Source organism: Mustela putorius, unplaced genomic scaffold, assembly GCF_011764305.1.
Source record: "Mustela putorius furo isolate JIRA1106 unplaced genomic scaffold, ASM1176430v1.1 tig00000695_pilon_pilon_pilon, whole genome shotgun sequence".
NCBI lineage: Eukaryota > Metazoa > Chordata > Mammalia > Carnivora > Mustelidae > Mustela > Mustela putorius.
Window position 1 is genome coordinate 4420263 of NW_025421447.1, and position 18859 is coordinate 4439121.

Here is an 18859-nt window from a genome sequence, read left to right on the forward strand (position 1 = left end):
TAAATGCAAATAGAAAACAGCAGCCATGCCTTTTCAGAAGACAGACAATGGAGGAAATGAGCTTTCTATTTTAGTACCTTTAACAAACACTTCCTCCCTGTTTTTGCCCAAAGGGCCCTATATCTTCATTTTGCATGGGGCTTGTAAATTATGTAGCCAGCCCTGGGGACAGCTGCGCTGTGTCTCAATGACCCAGTGCGGGGAATGGCAGGAGCCTCCCTCCTTGATACAGTAGTATTACACAAGCCCCTGAAGCTGAAACAGAACTTCAGGATAAAGTCTGGGGGGGGAGGTCCTCAAATTTCTGAGTCATGGGCTGTTGTAAACAAAATATCAACAGCTGGGTGGCTTAGGCAACATACAATTTATTTCCTCATGGTTCTGGGCGCTGGAAGTCCAAGATCAAGGTGGCAGTAGGGTTCGATTCTTCAAACGTCTCTCCTTGGCTTGCAGATAGCTGTGTTCTCCACTCTGTCTTCAATCGATTGTCCTTCAGTCTGTACTGTCTGTGTCCTAATCTCTTCTTCCTGTAAGCACACCAGTCCTGTTGGCTTGATGCCCACCCCCAGTGAGCTCGTTTTCCCTTTATCACCTCTTTAAAAATCCTGTCTCTGAATACTGCCACATTCTGAGATGCTGGGTGTTAGGACGTCAATGTAGGAATCTGGGGGCATCCAACTAAGCTCATAACAATAGTCAAAACTGGATCTGAAACTGAAATTTAGACACATTTTAAAATGCTAAAAGTGTGTGTATATATATATATATATTTTTTTTTTGTGGTAGGCCTGAAATGGTTGGTAGGCTGAGATGTATTTGTAACCTTTGAGGGAAACATCCTTTGGAATGATCAAAGAGAGCTTCTATGTGATTCCATACATCCACAATTAAACCCCAGAGCTTTCTAATTTGGAATTTGGCTGTTTTGTGCTTGGTGGCAACCAAAACCAGCCTAGGGCTTTTCTTTTGTTTTGACAGAAAAGTAGGAGGCAGAGGACTTGAGCATTTAGACATCTTGCTGCTATTTGGTTTAATCATACTCTACTGAGTTGCCCGAAACTAATTAAGCTCTTGGCTCTGTAGAGGAGAGATGATGTTCATTACATGTCATTGGCCACATTGTTCCTTTTTTTAATTGTTGTTAACATTTGTGTTATTTTTCAGTATAAGAGACAAGCTTTATCTTAGTTTGGGCTGATGTAACAAGAGCACCATAAACTAGGTGCTTGAAAGACATACTTATTTCTCTCAGTTCTGGAAGCTGGGAAGTCTACGATCAAGACCCTGGAAGATTCCGTGTCTGTTCAAGTGACCACTTCCTGGGTCACAGATGATCATCTTCTCCCTATAACCTCCAAGGTGGAGGAGGCGAGGGATCTCTGTGGGGTCTCTCTTATGGAGACACTAATCTCACCCATGAGGACTCCACCCTCATGACCTAAACATCTCCCAAGGACCCCATCTCCTAGTTATGTCCCTTTGGACATTGAGTTTTCAACTTATGAATCCTGGAGGGATACACTGTCTACAGTGAGCTTCGTCAAACATCTTTTATGTTCAAGGCACTGTTTTTTGGCAAAATTAATCATTTCCTACACATCCTTTGAAGCAAGAGTATTTCTGCACTTTGCCTTCCTTTAGAACCTTTCTCTAGAGAGGATCCTAAAAAGTTCAGAAAAGACGCAGAAGAAACCTGCTGGTTAGCTCGTTTTTCACAGTAGAGCAGAATTCATTTTGAAGTAGGTTAATCTTAGAAATCCAGGCGAAGACACTTCGCTTGAAAATCATCTCAAATGATCAGTTTTGTTAGTATGAGTAATAGTAACTATAAGATCAATAGAACAACTTTTTGTTCTACTGTGGGCCTACTGTGTGCTGGGTACCTCGGAGCACCTGAGTCGAACCATCTCGTGATCCTTTCAACAGCCCACTGAGGGTCACACTGTCTTCTCCTCCACGTTATGGATGAGCCTTAAGTCTGGGCCAGAAATGACACAACTTTCCCAAAGCCATATTGCTACTGAGGGGCCAGCTGGGATCTACGCCCACTCTGGTGCCAGAGCCTGTGATTGCAAACGTGGACTGCACTAGCTGTTCAGAACAAAGGACTGTTCATGGGGGTGACACAGCAAACCCATGAGACCCACCGCCCTTTTCCCTAAGGTCATCCCGGTACACCCTGCAGTGATGGCCCAAGTTAAGCATTTGAACTTGGTGCTGCAGAGGGCAAGTTTTAGGGACAAGATTGGTGTTAAGGGGGTCTAATGAAGCACAGAGGGAATGGAAGGAAACAGGACTTGGGGAAATATCTGGGTCCCTGGAGCAGTGATCTTTTATTACTGTGCACCTCTCTTTCACAAAAATAAATAAATACATAAGTACATACATACATACATACAAAAATATTTGCGTACATACCACCAATTTAAGCAAATTTTTGATAAATTATAGACTCTACTACTCTACTAAATTATTATGCACATTATAAATGACATGCAAAAGCTAAACAGTTAAATGGATGACATGAAATATGAATAAAACTTATAATATTTTCTTCCAGCCCCTTACTGGACTATTTGTCAAACTCCCTTTGGAGAAGACTTTTTAAAGATTTGTTTATTTATTTATTGAGAGAGAGAGAGAGACAACACGTGTGTGCACATGTGAGTAGGGGGGTGGGGCAAAGGGAAAAGGAGAGAAGCAGATTCCCCATTGAGCACAGAGGCCTCACTAGGGCTCAATCCCATGACCCTGAGATCATGACTTGAGCCAAAATCTTGAGTCAGACATTTAATCAACTGAGACACCCAGGTGCCCTGGAGAAGACTTTTTAAGAAAGAGATAGGACACTTGGATTTATAGCAATAATTCCCAGAATTAATCTTTAAAAGTGGGAAGATATAAATGGTTTTTTAAAATTTTTTTTTAAATTTTCTTTATTTATTCATAAGAGATGGGAGGCAGAGGCAGAAGCAGGCTTCCCGCAGAGCAGGAAGTCCAGAGTGGGACTTGATCCCAGGACCTGGGATTGTGACCCGAGCTGGAGATAGATGCTGGAGATACTGATAAACCAAACTTTAGGTAAAAATACTGAACTTTACTGGGAAGATGAAGCAGAACAACAGCATATGGCAGCAACATGAGTTTTAGATAGCTGTTGGTCACCCAGAAGGCTTAACGTGGAGAGAAAAACAAAAGGCTGTAGTGACCTAAAATTGTCCGAGTTGTATACTTTGACCCAGGACCTTCCGGGTGACATAAAGATTTATTTATTACACGGACAGCGCCATGTGGGGACAGAGCGAGGGGGAATGAGAATTCCATACAAACGTGTGAGTGGCTCTTCTCCCATCTCCAGGGGGGAAGGAAGAGATTGGGTTTACTCCAGTAAGCATGGTGATGAGTTGGTGAGGTAGGTTGACTAGATGTCTAGACACCTGAAAAAGCAGCTAAGGCTGGCTTCCTGGCCATCTTGTCAGTGTCTTATTGAAAGCTTGTCATGTGCAAGACTTTCTTTTAACAGGTTGCCAGGTGAATCAGACTACCGGCCGCCATGTGTCATTGCTCAGGTGGTCCATGGCACAATGTCCTACAACTAAGGGTATGCACTTAGCATTACAGACATCATTCTGTCTTTGTTATTTTGAAATTTAGAAAATATATTATTAATTTGTTCACTCCAAAGAGGCAATTTATTGCTTACTATGACAGTCTTTTGGTAGAGGTCACAAAACTGCTTTCTTTGTTTTGAAAATCAATGTGTTACACCAATTTTCTGAAAGATGGAAATGAAGTGCCTCCTTCCAGCTGGGTCAGGACATAAGTGTACCCTATGTATTGGTTTTTCAATAGAGTCCATTTACAGAATGTACATGTGTCTCAATACAGAAGACATTTGCTCACATTTATGTGTAGAACATTCCCGAACCTGGTCCAGGTTGCGAATGAAACCGTCACTCTGACTGGCAAGGCATAACGAAGAAGAGTTTTCCTGTAAACAATATGTGGTCATGGAAGGAATCAGCACTGCAATTCGTGGCTGATTCCAAAAGCTCTAAGAGGTGGTAGATGCACAGGCAAAGTGGTGACTTTTGCAGAGGAAGCAGGCTGGGGAGAGTTAGCAAAACAGAAGTTTGAGAGGGCCCTAAAATCTCCTGTGGGATTATTGGCCATTGAGCTTGAGAAAGGCTATGGTGAAAACTTGAAAGAGCATCAGATCAAACCCTTGGCCACTGGAGGTTGAAACTGACATGAGCAGCACTATCTCTATCCTTGACCCAAGGCCACAGGATGACAAGCTTTGCTTTTTCAATGTTGTCTCATGTCTCTATACTGCCCTATAAAGAAATTAATACAAATAAATGCTGAGAGTGTAAAGTGTAAGCAGAGCTCCCCTTGGCCATTTCCTAAGTTTTGTCCACTCTGAAGTGAGTATCACTTTGGTGAGTGCATTGCAGGAAATGGCCTTAATGATCAATGGCAGATCTCCACTCCAGAGTGACATAAAAAGCAATCTGTACCTCCTTTCTGATTTGTCTGTAATGAAACTTGCTTTCCTCAGGTCCCAGCATTCGAGGCAGATAAATATGTTCCCTTTCGTTGGCTCTTACTCATCCTTCAGCAAGATTTCCCATGTGCTTTCCTTGGCTGGCTGGGAAACTGGACCACAATTTATGGCATCTTAGGGGACAGGCATGTAGAATTCCAGTGGGATCCCGGAACAGAACCTAATTGGAGATTAGAGACCATTGCGGTGCGAAGCTTTTCTTTGAGATCGAAAGAGGTGCATGTTATGCAAATATTAGCAAGTGTAAGTTCACACTGTCTATTGAAAATTTAGACTCATTATGGTCAAGAAGGCTGGAAGGTAAGTAGATTTTGGGAAAGATGCAGGTAAATTCAGGGAGGTGGCAAATTACCCCAGGGAAAGTAGAATGGCTAAAGAGTATGGCCCAAACTTTTTAAAAAGATTTTATTCACTCATTTGACACACAGAGAGCCAGAAAGCACAAGTGGAGGGAATGGCAGAGGGAGAAGGAGAAGCAGGCTCCCCGCTGAGCAGGGAGGCAAATGTGTGGGACTCGATCCCAGGACCCTGAGATCATGACCTGAGCCGAAGGCAGTGGCTTAACCCACTGAGCCACCCAGGCGCCCCCTGGCTCCAACTTCCAAAGATGGTGTATGAGCTACCTTTGGTGGGAAGGAATGAAGATCAGCAACTGTCCTTGATTCTGCTTCTCAGGAAGGCATTGTGATGTGGTGCCCAGGACTTTGGAGACAGACACACGCTTGGTGCCCTCCGGCTCTGCCGCTAAAGCAACACCTTCCAGAGGGCAGCTGCAGGCACCGGGTGTTGTCACACAGGGTCAGACCCGGGAGGCACTCAGCCACGTACCCATTCCACCATCCTGCTGGGTTTCGAAGAGCGCTATCAAAGTCCCTGCTGCCAAAGGACCATCCAGAGTGACATGTCCCATGGGGCACGCCGGCATTCATTTACCCCTTCAGGTTATTGGCAGCAAGGCTGGAAATTTTTTAAATTGCCTGGGAAAATGATAGCAAACGGCTCCAAAAAGGAGTTTCAGAACGCAGACTTCATACTATGTTTTGAGTACATTTCGTTCATTTGGCAGGTACTGACAGGGTGCTTAAATGCCAGGTGCTGCTGCATTAGAAACGGACTTGAGGAGTTAACAGGAGGGGGCTCCAGCCCTCAACCAGCACAAAGTGGATCAATGGACGCATGTGACAGACAGAGCACTGTGACGGGGAGTACTAGTTGCTCTCATAAGAAGGGTGTGCTAGGAGCTAAGGGAACACTCGGGGGGAGCCAGCACCAACACTCGGGGAGAGCTGTGGGAAATATGATGGATGCAGATGGCTCCAGGGGAAACCAGAGAACTGCTCAGATCCCTGCTTCTTAATAGCTCCAAGTGCCCGCTGCTTCAGAGTGGGGGCTGGGCGAGCAGGGAGCTGGGGTGGGCAAAGCGATGCCTGATTTCCGGCCTCCAGCCCCTGCCCTGTTTCACCTGTCCCTTGAGGAGTACAATGACATAGGATTTCACCAACGGAGGATCTACCCCTGCATCGTGGTACTGGGAAAGCACGCGAGGGCTGCGGAGCTGAAAGCAAGAGTTGGTAGTTCCAGTAATGTGTGCAGGGTTTTAAAAAACTATATACGGGAAAATATCCGGTCTTATTTGCATGTGTTTGTATCATGCACAATTTTTAACTGCAATCCTCCTTTTACCTTCTTCCCTGTTGTTAAGACTCTCCTCTCCTCACCGCTGCCTTTGTCCCTATAATACCTGTTGACAGCCTGGTGCTCATCCATGAGCTCATTCGCCCCTATCCACGCACGCATGGGGCTCTGTCACTGTTTGACAAATATGGACTCATTTTATCTACCTCTTGATCTAGTGCTTCCCGTTTAATAATCCCTCCTGCATAACGTCCTTCTGTTTTTATCTTCATTTTTATAAAGAATGGCTGCTCACCTTTTATCAGGTGCCTTTATTTTTTTATCAAATGCATTTATTGCTATGGTCTTAAGAGTTTTTTCCCAGTTAATTTAGTGATGAGGTAAATCTTATTGATTTTCTGGTCTTGAGCTCCCTTTATTTTCCTGGAATGAATCCAAGCTGGTCTCAGGATATTGTCCTTTGATAGATGCCTGACTTCTGTTATTTGCTAACATTAGTTCAGTTTCTGTTAACTAATCTGTCCTAAGCCAGATTTGTTAATAGCTTCCCCGTTCCTCCCTCTCAGGTTTGGGTATTAAAATTGTGCTCAGCTTCATCAAGTGAATTGACTTATTATTGTTTAATTGCCTGTTGCCATTTAACAGTAGAATAACAGTTATCCAGCTGCAAACCTGTCTGATCTTGAAACTCATCTTCTGAATTATCCATTCTTGAATCATTTGGATGATTTTGTTTCCCTAGGAAATCATCGTTTCTTCTAGGTTATCAAATTGATTAGTATAAAGTGCCTTGCAGTTTAGTGATTCTTTTATATTATGCATTTGCTTTTATATCTGTTCCCAATCCTTATCTGTTTTGCAACTCTCTCTCTCCCTCTCTCTGTCCCCTCCTCACTGAAACCCCCTTTTCCCCATCCCCCTTCCTTCTCTCCGCACCTCCTCCCACACCCCATCTTCCTCTTCTCTTATCCTTAATAGGGCATGTGAAGTTTTATTTTTATTATTATTTCATTAGTCTTTCATAGAAACAACTTTGAGTTTATTTGCCCCTCATATTTTTTATTAGTTTAAAAATTTATCTTTATTATAATTACTTCCTTTCTTTTGATTGAGCTGCCCTATTCTGATGGGTTTAAATGAGTAGTTTCTTTTATTCAAAAAAATGTTTGAAATTGAAGACATTTGACACTAAAGTCTCCTTAGAGTATAACTTCTGGTGTCTTCTGTAAGTTTTGGTATGAAATAGTCTCCTTTCCATTGCTTTCAAGATTTTCTTCAGTCGTCTTATGATTTCTTCTTTGACTGAAGACTGTATTTCTTAACTTGTATGTAGTTTCAATTTTTTGTTACCAGGTTATCTAATTCTGATTCTACTGGATTGTGATCAAAGAACTGTTCTTTAAATCTTTAATTTGGAAGGCTTGTAAAGGTTTCCTTTGTTGCCTAGTATGCAATTAATCTTTACAAATATGGCTTTTCTTAGGTGTAAGAAAGAAATGTTTTCCGAGGGAAATAAGGATGTCTATTTTCTTTTTTTTTTTTTTAAAGATTTTATTTATTTAGGGCGCCTGGGTGGCTCAGTGGGTTAAGCTGCTGCCTTTGGCTCAGGTCATGATCTCAGGGTCCTGGGATCGAGTCCCGCATCGGGCTCTCTGCTCAGCAGGGAGCCTGCTTCCTCCTCTCTCTCTCTGCCTGCCTCTCTGCCTACTTGTGATTTCTCTCTGTCAAATAAATAAATAAAATCTTTTTTTTTAAAGATTTATTTATTTATTTGACAGAGATCACAAGTAGGCAGAGAGGCAGGCAGAGAGAGAGAGGAGGAAGCAGGCTCCCCGCGGAGCAGAGATCACGATGTGGGGCTCGATCCTAGGACCCTGGGATCATGACCTGAGCTGCAGGCAGAGGCTTTAACCCACTGAGCCACCCAGGCACCCCAGGATATCTATTTTCTGTGTGTCCTTGTTTTTCCCTCCTTCTAGTAGATACTCCCATTTGAAAAGCTAAAATTTTACCTTGTTATTGCATTTTTAGAGTCTTCAGGTATTATGTTGTTAGATGTATACCTGCTTATACCTTTTACATCTTCTTTCCAAACTCTGCCTTTAAAAATGTCCCTCTTCATCTTAGTACCTATAACTTTAGACCCAACTTGTCTGCGATGAATTTTGCCATTCCAGCTTTCTCTTTTGCATGGTATCTCCTCACCTGATACATTCGCAATCCCTTTTGCATTTTATGTATGTTTCTTGAACAGCGTGGATCTGTAGCCCTGATAGGCGCTTGAATAGAAAAAGTCAGTCTGTACACATTTAAATTAATGATAAACAGTCATGATTTTATTCCTCCCATCTTATTTTGTTTTTATTTTCCCCATTTTTGATGTTTTTAATCAAGTTCATTCTTTTTCTACTTGATACATATAGAAGTTCTTTGCATTTTTCGATGACAGCTTAATTGAGATATAATTCACAGGCCATACCACTCACCATCTAATGTGGACAATTTAATGGCTTTCACTATAGTTAACTATACTATACTGAACTACACACACATTTTCATCATCCTCAAAAGAAAACTTTAGCCATCACCACCAGTCTTAGGCAACCGCTAATCTACTTTCAGTCTCTGTAGATTTAGCTATTCTGGAAATTCCATATAAATCAAATTATGCAATATGTGGTCTTCTGTGACTGACTTCTCTCAATCAGCAGAATGTTTTCAAGGCTCCTGTGTGTCGTGGCACATATCAAAATTCTATTCCTTTTCAAGGCTGAATAATATTCCACTGGCTGGATGGATCACATTTTATTTATCTCTTCATCAGTTGATGAACATCTGGGTTGTTCTCACCTTTTCGCTATTACGAATAAACCCTAAACCTTCATGCACAAGTTTTTGTGTGGGCATAGTTTTTTTCTTGGCTCTATACACAGGAGTGATATTGGTGTGTCATATGGCGACTCTGTGTTCTGCATTTTGAGGAGCTACTAAACCATTTCTAATGTGGCTGCGCTATTTTCCAAGCCCACCAGCAATTTACAGGTTCCAGCTCTTCACATCCTTCCAACACCTGCTTTTGGGTTTTTTGATAGTAGCCATCCACGTGGGTGGGAGGTGGTATCTCACCATGGTTTTGATTTGCATTTCCCAAATGATTAGTGATGTTGAGCATATTTTCACGTGCTTATTGTCCCATATATTTTATATATACCTTATATGTATCTTTAAATATATATATTTCATATTATATTTACATTTAAATACATATTTAAGAATGTAAATATATTTACATAAATATGTTTATATAAATATATGATCATGTAAAATATATTTATATATACATTTATATATTAATGTATACATTTGAATATTGGAGAAATGTATATTCAAGTTCTTGCTATTTTTTTTAAAGATTTTATTTATTTATTTGAGAGAGAGAAATCACAAGTAGATGGAGAGGCAGGCAGAGAGAGAGAGAGAGGGAAGCAGGCTCCCTGCTGAGCAGAGAGCCCGATGCGGGACTCGATCCCAGAACCCTGAGACCATGACCTGAGCCGAAGGCAGCGGCTTAACCCACTGAGCCACTCAGGCGCCCCTTTGCTCATTTTTTAAAAAGATTTTATTTATTTATTTGAGAGAGATTTATTGAGAGAGATCAAAAGCAGGCAGAGAGGCAGGCAGAGAGAGAGGAAGAAGCAGGCTCCCTGCTGAGCAGAGAGCCCGATGCGGGGCTCGATCCCAGGACTCCGAATTCATGACCTGAGCCAACGGCAGCAGCTTAACCCACTGAGCCACCCAGGCGCCTCTCTTTGCTCATTTCTTAACTGGGTTGTCTTTTTATTTGAGTTGTAAGAATTTTTCACACAGTCTGAATGCATGTTCCTTACATATGACCTGCAAATACTTTCTCCCATTTAGTGGCTTGTCTTTTGACTTTGTCAATGGGGTCCTTGGAAGCACAAAACTGGGACATTTTGGTTGAGTCCCATTTATTTGTTTATTATGTTTTTTAAGTTGCTTGTACTTTAGTGTTATGGCTGAGGAGCCGTTGTTAGATTCAAGACCACTAATATTTACGTTTGTGTTTTCTTCTGAAAACTTTATCATTTTATTTTATTTTTATTTTTTAAAAGATTTTATTTATTTATTTGAGAAAGAGACAATGAGAGAGAGCATGAGCGAGGAGAAGGTCAGAGGGAGAAGCAGACTCCCTGTGGAGCTGGGAGCCTGATGCAGGACTCGATCCGGGAACTCCGGGATCATGACCTGAGCAGAAGGCAGCCGTCCAACTGAGCTACCCAGGCATCCCGAACTTTATCATTTTAATGCTTACATTTATGTCTTTGATGCATTTTGGGTTATTTTCTCTTTATGGTGTGAGGCAGGACTCCTGTTTCATTATTTGCATGTGGCTGCTTGGGAGTAAAATACTGTTCTTACCCCCATTGAATTGTTTGGCACCCTTGTCAAACATTAGTTGACTGTAATTTATTTTCCTTTTTTTTCCCCATTGAGGCATTTCACGTGCCATGTATATTATTTCTAGGAAAAAGGAATCCCAGGATTTTCCCTCCTGCCTGGATTCTTCCTTCTTCATGGTGCATGATGCCAGAAGAATTTTTCCATGCAGTGAAACCAAACTGAGGGGATGGAAATATTCTGCCACTTTTCTAGATCTTTCAGTTATACAAGTCTAGGGCTGGTCATGCCACCCTTGTTTCACTTGCACGTGAGGTTCACAGCAGTTTTCCCAGCTCTGTGGTCATCAATAATTTCAAATTTGCAAATGTACTCATGCTTCGAAATCACAGTGAGGAAACGGGACGTTGACTTTGGTGCATGGCCTCCTAAGAACCTGGCCTTTGCCCCCCCCCCTTTCAGCAGTGTTAATGTTCTTGAGGGCATCTGTGGGACATTTGTTCACACTGTTACTGTGGCATGGAAAGATGGCAGAAAAAGCTTTTTTCCCTTTTATTAATATTTGGTCTTGTTCTCCTTCCCTTTCTCATAACCAAATGCGTATTTCCCCTCCATTATTTGAAAACTGCATACTGTTCTCCAGCTGTTTTCCCCAGACGAGACCTTGTGTATCAAGAATCCTTATTTCACGGTTATTATACACAATCTTAAAGATTTATGACTGTCTCTTATTTTACACATGCATACACACGAAGCACTAAATACGGACTTTATCTGAATGGCTAAATGTTGGCCAAGACAGAAGCCAGTTGTAGTGGGAACTTCTAGGATAAAGATATAGTCTGAAGTTTTTGTTCTTTAAAAAAAGCCTTCATGGGGCGCCTGGGTGGCTCAGTGGGCTAAAACCTCTTGCCTTCAGCCCAGGTCATGATCCCAGGGTCCTGGGATCAAGCCCCGCATCGGGTTTTCTGTTCAGTGGGGAGCCTGCTTCCCCCTCTCTCTGCCTGCCTCTCTGCCTACTTGTGATCTCTGTCTTTCAAATAATAAAATCTTTAAAAAAAAAAAAAAGGCCTTCATATTTTATTAAAAATTTTAGGTGTCCGAATTCAAAAGGTTAACAATATAGTACAATAATAATAATAATAATATCATCTAATAATAATAATTTCTCCTGCATAGTCACTGCTGCACACTAGTAAAATGAGATGTTTCTTTTGTGTTCTTTTTTTTTCTTTTTTAAAGATTTTTATTTATTTGACAGAGATCACAAGTAGGCAGAGAGGCAGGCAGAGAGAGAAGGAGGGAAGTGGGCTCCCCGCTGAGCAAAGAGCCCGATGTGGGGCTCGATCCCAAGAGCCTGAGATGACCCGAGCCAAAGGCAGAAGCTTAACCCACCCAGGCGCCCTGAGATGTTTATTTCCATTTGGGATTATGGAGGGGCAAGATGTTTTTTGCTCTCCTGCTGAAGTAGGGACTCCTGTCAGTATTGTCTCCACCTTTTTCCCTAATAGTAGCTCTGGAAGATGAAGATGTCCCTCCATCTCCCAGACATGAGGGTTTGACCAGGACATGGGATGGTATAAGCTCATTGACATAGTCTCATGAACTAAGCCCTGCTTTATTGGTCACAGTCGTTCTCCAAGTATTTTCAGGAGTAAACTTGAGGTGTTGCCCTTACTCTAATTTTTCTTTCTGAGATTTCTGACTGCAATCGCTACTTCCTGCAGTCACTCAAGGAGAAACGAGGTATGTGGCAGCGCAACAGTGTGTTTTTCTTTCAAGATGACAGAATCACTCTTGATTTCTGTACGCATCTCGGATTTTCATATACGAACATGGATTTTGGTGTCTACCCTAGGAGATGATACATACGGTGTGAGGTACACTTGTTTTCTCATGACACGTCACCTGGGTTACCCAGAACTTTCTGGGCCCGGCAGAAAGGCAGAAACCCGAGTGAATTCCTCATTGTTCCAGCAGGCTGTCAGCCCTCAAAGGCCTTCTGGATGTGTTTGTGCATCGCAGTGTCTGCTGTGTAAGATACAGAAAGAGCACAGTAGTTCAGGGGGAAAATATTTAGGAACACATTTTCCAGGAGGAACCAGGATTCAGTTTGGGTGACTCTTGACCATTTTTCATCTTCTGACGACTGAAAGTCTACAGTCATGGTTTTAACATGCATTTTGAATGTAATGTTAGTTTCCATCAACATATAACTATAAGAACTGTCTTCCTAAAGGGCATTCGTGTAAGGCCCATTATTTTCCAGATGATTAATGAAAACAAAATTTTTCTGTAATGCTTTCTTCCTACTCTGTATTAGTTTTCAGGACTGGATTGAAAGTGATTTATTGTGGATAGGGTTATACCTGCTCGTGGAATTTTTTTCTGTTCCTGGGTTTTTAAAGGTGGCAGAGTTGACTTTCTGATTTTAATTCATCTTCACTAGATGAAGAATTCACAAATAGGACTTTTTCTTGAAATAACCATAGCCTGGGGGCGCTTGAGTGGCTCAGGTCATGATCTCAGGGTCCTGGGATCGAGTCCCACATCGGACTCCCTGCTCAGTGGGGAGCCTGCTTCACTCTTTGCCTCCCCCTCTGCTTATGCTTTCTCTAATAAGTAAATAAATAAATAACCTAAAAAAAAAGAAGTTGTATTTGACTGGAGCTTCATGTGGAGTGACAGATCAACAGAAAGACAAAGGGATAAGAGACAGGAAGCAATGAAGGAAAACACAGAGGCGCACAGTATAGACAGATGTTCCTCAGCTTATGACGGCCTCAGCTTCTAATAAACACATTGTTCAGCTGGAAATCTCTTTAGTTGAAAATGCATGGAAAACACCTAAGCGACTGAACATCAGAGCTTAGCCCCACCAACCTTAAATGTGTTGAGAACACTTACAGTATTGCACAGTTGGGCAAAATCCTCCAACACAAAGCCTATTTCACAATAAAGTGTCTGGTATCTCATGTAACTTACTGAACACTGCACTGAAAGCCAGAACAGGATGGTTCAAGTGTGTTGGTTGCTGACCCTCGTGATCATATAGTTTGCCTGGGGGCTGTGCTCGCTGCCCCTGCACAGCATTACAAAAGAGGACCCTACTGTAGATCGCCAGCCTGGGAAAAGATCCAGACTAAATGCATATCACTTCTGCACTATTATAAAAAGTCAAAAAACCATAAACTGAACCAAGGTGAAGTCAGGGATCTTCTGTACCAGGTGTGTTAGGGAAGGTCAAGCGCTCCTGTCTGGCCAGGAACCATAGTCGTATGGGGGAAAGTTCCACAGTAGAAAGTTCTACAGCAGAGAACCACTAGGACTCAAGCACCAAGGGTCACAGGTTACGCCAGGAAGACTGGATGCTCTTTTGTGGGTGATGAGAAGCCACGAGCGACTCAGGAAGGCTGCAGAGCTCTGGGCAGGTGGGACAGCTGAGGGCTGCAATGAAGAGGGACAGGTGGAGCTGGGAGACCAGGTGGGGAGAGCCCGCTACCCTCGAACAAAAGGCGACAAAGGTCTGGACTGGGATGACGGAGATGGTGGAAGGTAATGGGATATTCATGAAACAGAACTGGAAAGCCATGGAAATGAAATAAGAGAGTGAGGGAAAACCGAACATGACTTTAATTGCCATCAGTATAAAACGTGTTGAATTAAAATGAATTGGTATTTCTAGACCGATGATGACATCACAATAATGGAAGGAAACAAATTTTGATTTTGAACCTGGTTAAGGAGAAAGTATAGACCAGAGAAAAGCAGAGGCTCTGGAGTCACACAAATGTCACCGTTGAGATTCGTCCCCACTCTTCATTCCCTTCCCTGTAAACCCAGGCAAGCGACACCTGCCTCACAGCACTGGTAACAAATAGGGAAGAGCACACGTTCCCGGGTCAGACAGGACAGTCAGGGATCAGCGGCACATGAGGAGGTGACAGGTGGTCACTAAACTGAGCTCAGGTGCATACACAGCAGTTTACCTCACCTTGAGATGGCTCCTCCTGTGACCTCTCGAAGAAGGTGGCAGTGGTGAGGAACCAACTCCAGGAGCTTATTAGCATACATGATCTTCAGGCCGTCCGGATGAGACTCAACGATCTGCTCTACAATCACCTAGCAGAAGTAAGAGCGTTTTATTTTTATTTATTTGTTTGTTTGTTTGTTTGTTTGTGTTCTTGTTTGTTTTTAAAGCACCTACAAGGGAAGTATGAACTATACACTACAGAGAAAAGAATTGTGTAAACCTTAAAAATGCACTTCGTCCTTCCTCCTCCCCACTCAGTATGCTTTCTAAACAGGAGGTAAGTAACAACGGCATGAAAATATAGGTCCTGGGATTTGGGAATACTGCTACAACCCTAGGAGACACAGAGGCTGAGGGACACAGACTGGCCTGAAGCTAAAACATCACACACACTCATCTGCTTCCCTTCTGAGCTTAAAAGCGAAATACTGTATCGGTAGACAACAGCTCTGTACCATCTTCACCCTGGCCTTATCCTCTACCATCTCCAGAACTGGGAAAGGGCTGATATGGAAAGTGATGGAAGAAAACACATCTTATTTTGCTTTAGTATTTTATTTTTTTTGGTGAGGCTGACTTGCAGGAGGTGAATGACAAGCATACAAACTTAAAATACAAACGTGGCCACAGTTCATTTAACGACACGGAAACGTAAAGTACTTCCCTAATTTAGCATATTAGATTCAGTTCAATGAAAAGGGCATAAATTAAATAACTAAAATATTTTCATTTAGTGACAAAGGATAATGTGATCTTTTTCACCCCCACAGAGAGAGCTATGAACTATAATAGGATACATACAAAGAAGTGACAGATCATTTACTTTTAGTAGTCCTAATGAAGCTGAGATGATTACTGAAATTAATCCTTCAATTTCACTTCTATCACTGGGATACTGTCCCGTTTTAAAACTGGAAGCCTTTCATCCTGAAGTCATGGTGGGTAGCTTTATAATTACCGGACAGAAAGAGCACTCGCACTGGCAGGTGACTGGAAGAAAGCCCTCAAACGCTGAGACTGGCTTCATGACTTCTGTCAGCTTGAACTAGATGAAACTGACACGCTCTAAGTGGGAAGCTGCTGATTGCTGGCGGCCTCACACAGTGCAGCCCATACTCCGGCAGGATACACTGACTCCCTGTATTTAACTGTATCCTCATAGGTCAAGAACACTAGGTAACCAAGTTCCGGACTTAAGGTACTACCCTGCTAACTCGCCCTTAAAAGCCCTTTATCTTTGAATATTCCCTCCCTCCCACCTTCCTAGCCGGGAAACTCCTCCATGGTCTTCAAGACTTAGGCCACATCAATTCTGCGAAGACACCTCCCCTCACGGACTTTCCCTGCGCAGAGAGCTGTCTTCCAGCTCCTTCAGTGGGCACGGGCGCCTTGGTGGGGTCACGCTTTTCGGCAACTTCATTAACGTATAACTTATGGAAATGGAAATTGACCTGAAAATGTTCTGATCCATACCTTCTTCCTAGGCAAGTCCCTCACCCCTACTAAATTAAGATGATCCCTGAGCTATGGCATCACTGGAAGAGACCAGAGCACATGCCTGATTCCTGCCATGCTGATGGGCACCAAGCAGGACCAACCTTTTCTTACAACCAGAAGAGCAGGAACTAGGAGCATCTTCAAGGAAGAGCCCTGAGCTCTCTCGTACCCAGTCAAGAAACGAAGCCAGATTAGATGCTCTGTGTTTGTGGAATGAGGTGCATGGGGGCACAAACCTCATCCATGTACGGTTTCACCAGTACTTGACCAACTAACGCCTCTGCATCCCGTGTCTTGTCAAATGTAGCGTAAGTCCAGAGGCAGTGCTGTATGATGTCCACATTGGAAGTCTGAAGCCCTTCTAGCAGCAGGCCTCACAGGGACTGCTGCAGCATGGCCATAATGTGGTCTATATGCTGTAAGAACAGAGAGACCAGGAAAGAAGGTCCAGGCACAACAGTTTCTAAAAGCTCAAATATATGTGTGTAATTTATATACATATGTGTTATATATATAAAGCGAGCCTCTAATTCTACCAGAATATATGTAAGATTAAAATCCCAACATTTCCTAGAAAATAACAATGAATCTCTTCTCCCCATGATTGCTTGCTTTCTTGCTTTCTTTCTTTCTTTCTTTTTTAAAGGTTTTTATTTATTTATTTGTCGAGAGAGAGCACAAGCACATAAGGAGGCATAGGCAGAAAGAGAAGCAGGCTTCCTGCCAAGCAAGGAGCCCAAGGTGGGACTCGATCCCAGGACCCTGGGATCATGACCTAAGCCAGAGGCAGTGGCTTAACTGACTGAGCCACTGAGGCGTCCCCTCCCTATGATTTCTTTGAAAGTAAGTCGGCTTCATCAAAGTGAAGTTTAGACAATTACAGAACGACAAAAAGTTATTTGCCTCTTAAGCTACAGAGTAAATCTGACAAACGTGCATTTAAACCCAGTCAAGGGCTTTGGATAAATGAACTCTGACTACATCATATGATGTGTCAAGTTACATGAAATTCAGAATTAATTTTACTTGCATAGTTTGGAGACTACGCTTGTGTCTTTCACAAAATCTATCTAGTGTGACAAAATGGAAGCAGGGTCCCAAGCAGGAGATACTGAAAAAAAAATTCAAAGCTAGCTTCAAAATCCTGTAGAGTAGCAATTATCAGGGGGCAATGCTAGGTCAAACCAAAATCATCCATGAAATTCGCAAACAGCAAATTGAAAATCGAAACCAACACTTACTGGTCTTACTTTGTCCAGAAGAGGCATGCCTTTGCTCTGAACAGCATGAAAGTGTAACTGGTTAAATTCTGTGGCAATTCTCTCCAAAATCTGTCTAGTCCAGAGAGGACTAGTAGAGACAATTAGAGAAGTGTAATTCCCAAAGTTAAAACCTGCCACCCCCATCGCCCCCCCCCATGCCTTATAGCGCTCAGGCACCTGCAAATGCACGCCATCAATTTTCAGGACAAACTGTCTGTGCAGCAGGCCCCAGGTGCGAGGGGTGAGGAGCGCAGAGGTCGTAGAAGCCACCGACACAGCCTGGCCCGGGCCACAGGGCCCAGGCAAGGGGATGGAGCTATTTTAGGTCAGTGTGGGTACAACTGCATGTTTCCACCACGTTACTCGGGCTCTCCCATTCGTGCCCTTCTTCTCCCTTCTTCTCCCATTCTCTAACCCCCTCCTCTCTCTTCCCCTGTCCTACCATTCATACCCGAATCCCCCTCTTCTTCTCTGCCTGCCTCATTCTCCCTCCCAAGTACCTCCCCAGTACGAACTACTGCTGTCTCCTCAATCAGCTAAAACTGACCGCCTAGCAGCAACCTGGGAAATCGCTCAGAGCAGCAGACTCCAAGTTTAAATTTACCCAACGGCAGAAAGAGCAAGCTCGGTGCTCCGGGAGCTGGTGAGAAATCACTCACAGTGCATCTGCCATCAAGTGGACTGGATACACTTCCCTCTTGCCCCCCACATTAGAAAGTGTCAACCCCATTCAAAAGGAAGCTGAACAGTGAAAGAAAAAAAAAAAAACCACACAACAAAGGCCCCAAAGCCCCTGCTGGACTCTATGAGGCATCCCACATCTGAGGATGGGCAGTCAGGTAGTGAGGAAACACACTGTAAGGAAACCCAAAAATGTCTGGAGACCTGCCACGGTGTGCCCCATCCCAGAGCATCAGAACTGGTATGGAGGGAAGGCAAGCGCTCGGCACGACCAACGCGGAAGCCTAATCCCAACCTCTACTGACTGATCCCATGCGCATTTTCTATTTATCCTTATCTCAGCATTTCTGGGCCTAGCAGAGCATGATGGATTTACTGTGCGCTGACACTGCTCTGGCTTTCCTGACTCCAGAGCTCAGAGCTGCTCTTCTGGAGAAAAAAGTCCTCCAAGGTAATTCTGAGCAAGCAAGCGCACAATGTCTGTTTATCAAGGACAGTGCTGCAAAGGGACAGGATTGTAGACACAGAGCTCACTGACGTGTTTCTATCGGAGGAGCACAGCAGCAACAGCAAAGACGGGAAGAACACTGGAGGGCCAGCTCCCCAGGGGCCGAACGTGGACATGGCTGGAGGGGCTGCAGGCGCTGCCAAGGGCCACAGCGAAGCAGAGCCGCTGGAGACACACGGGCTGCAGAAGGGCCTCATAGAGACTGTCTGCTAAGTGTGGACAAACCGGGGCAGAAGCACGAGTGCAACGGGCTAGAG

General features: G+C 43.4%; 1 protein-coding gene across 1 annotated transcript; it reads right to left on the reverse strand.

Moving 5' to 3' along the window:
• Nucleotides 1–345: 345 nt before the first annotated feature.
• On the reverse strand, nucleotides 346–16512 carry LOC123392919 (conserved oligomeric Golgi complex subunit 2-like). The gene is made up of 3 exons (XM_045083152.1): nucleotides 16388–16512; nucleotides 14616–14743; nucleotides 346–527 (listed from the first exon to the last, which is right to left on the reverse strand). Exons 1-3 carry the CDS (start codon nucleotides 16394–16396, stop codon nucleotides 374–376), a joined length of 291 nt encoding a protein of 96 aa, XP_044939087.1. The 5' UTR covers nucleotides 16397–16512; the 3' UTR covers nucleotides 346–373.
• Nucleotides 16513–18859: the final 2347 nt, after the last annotated feature.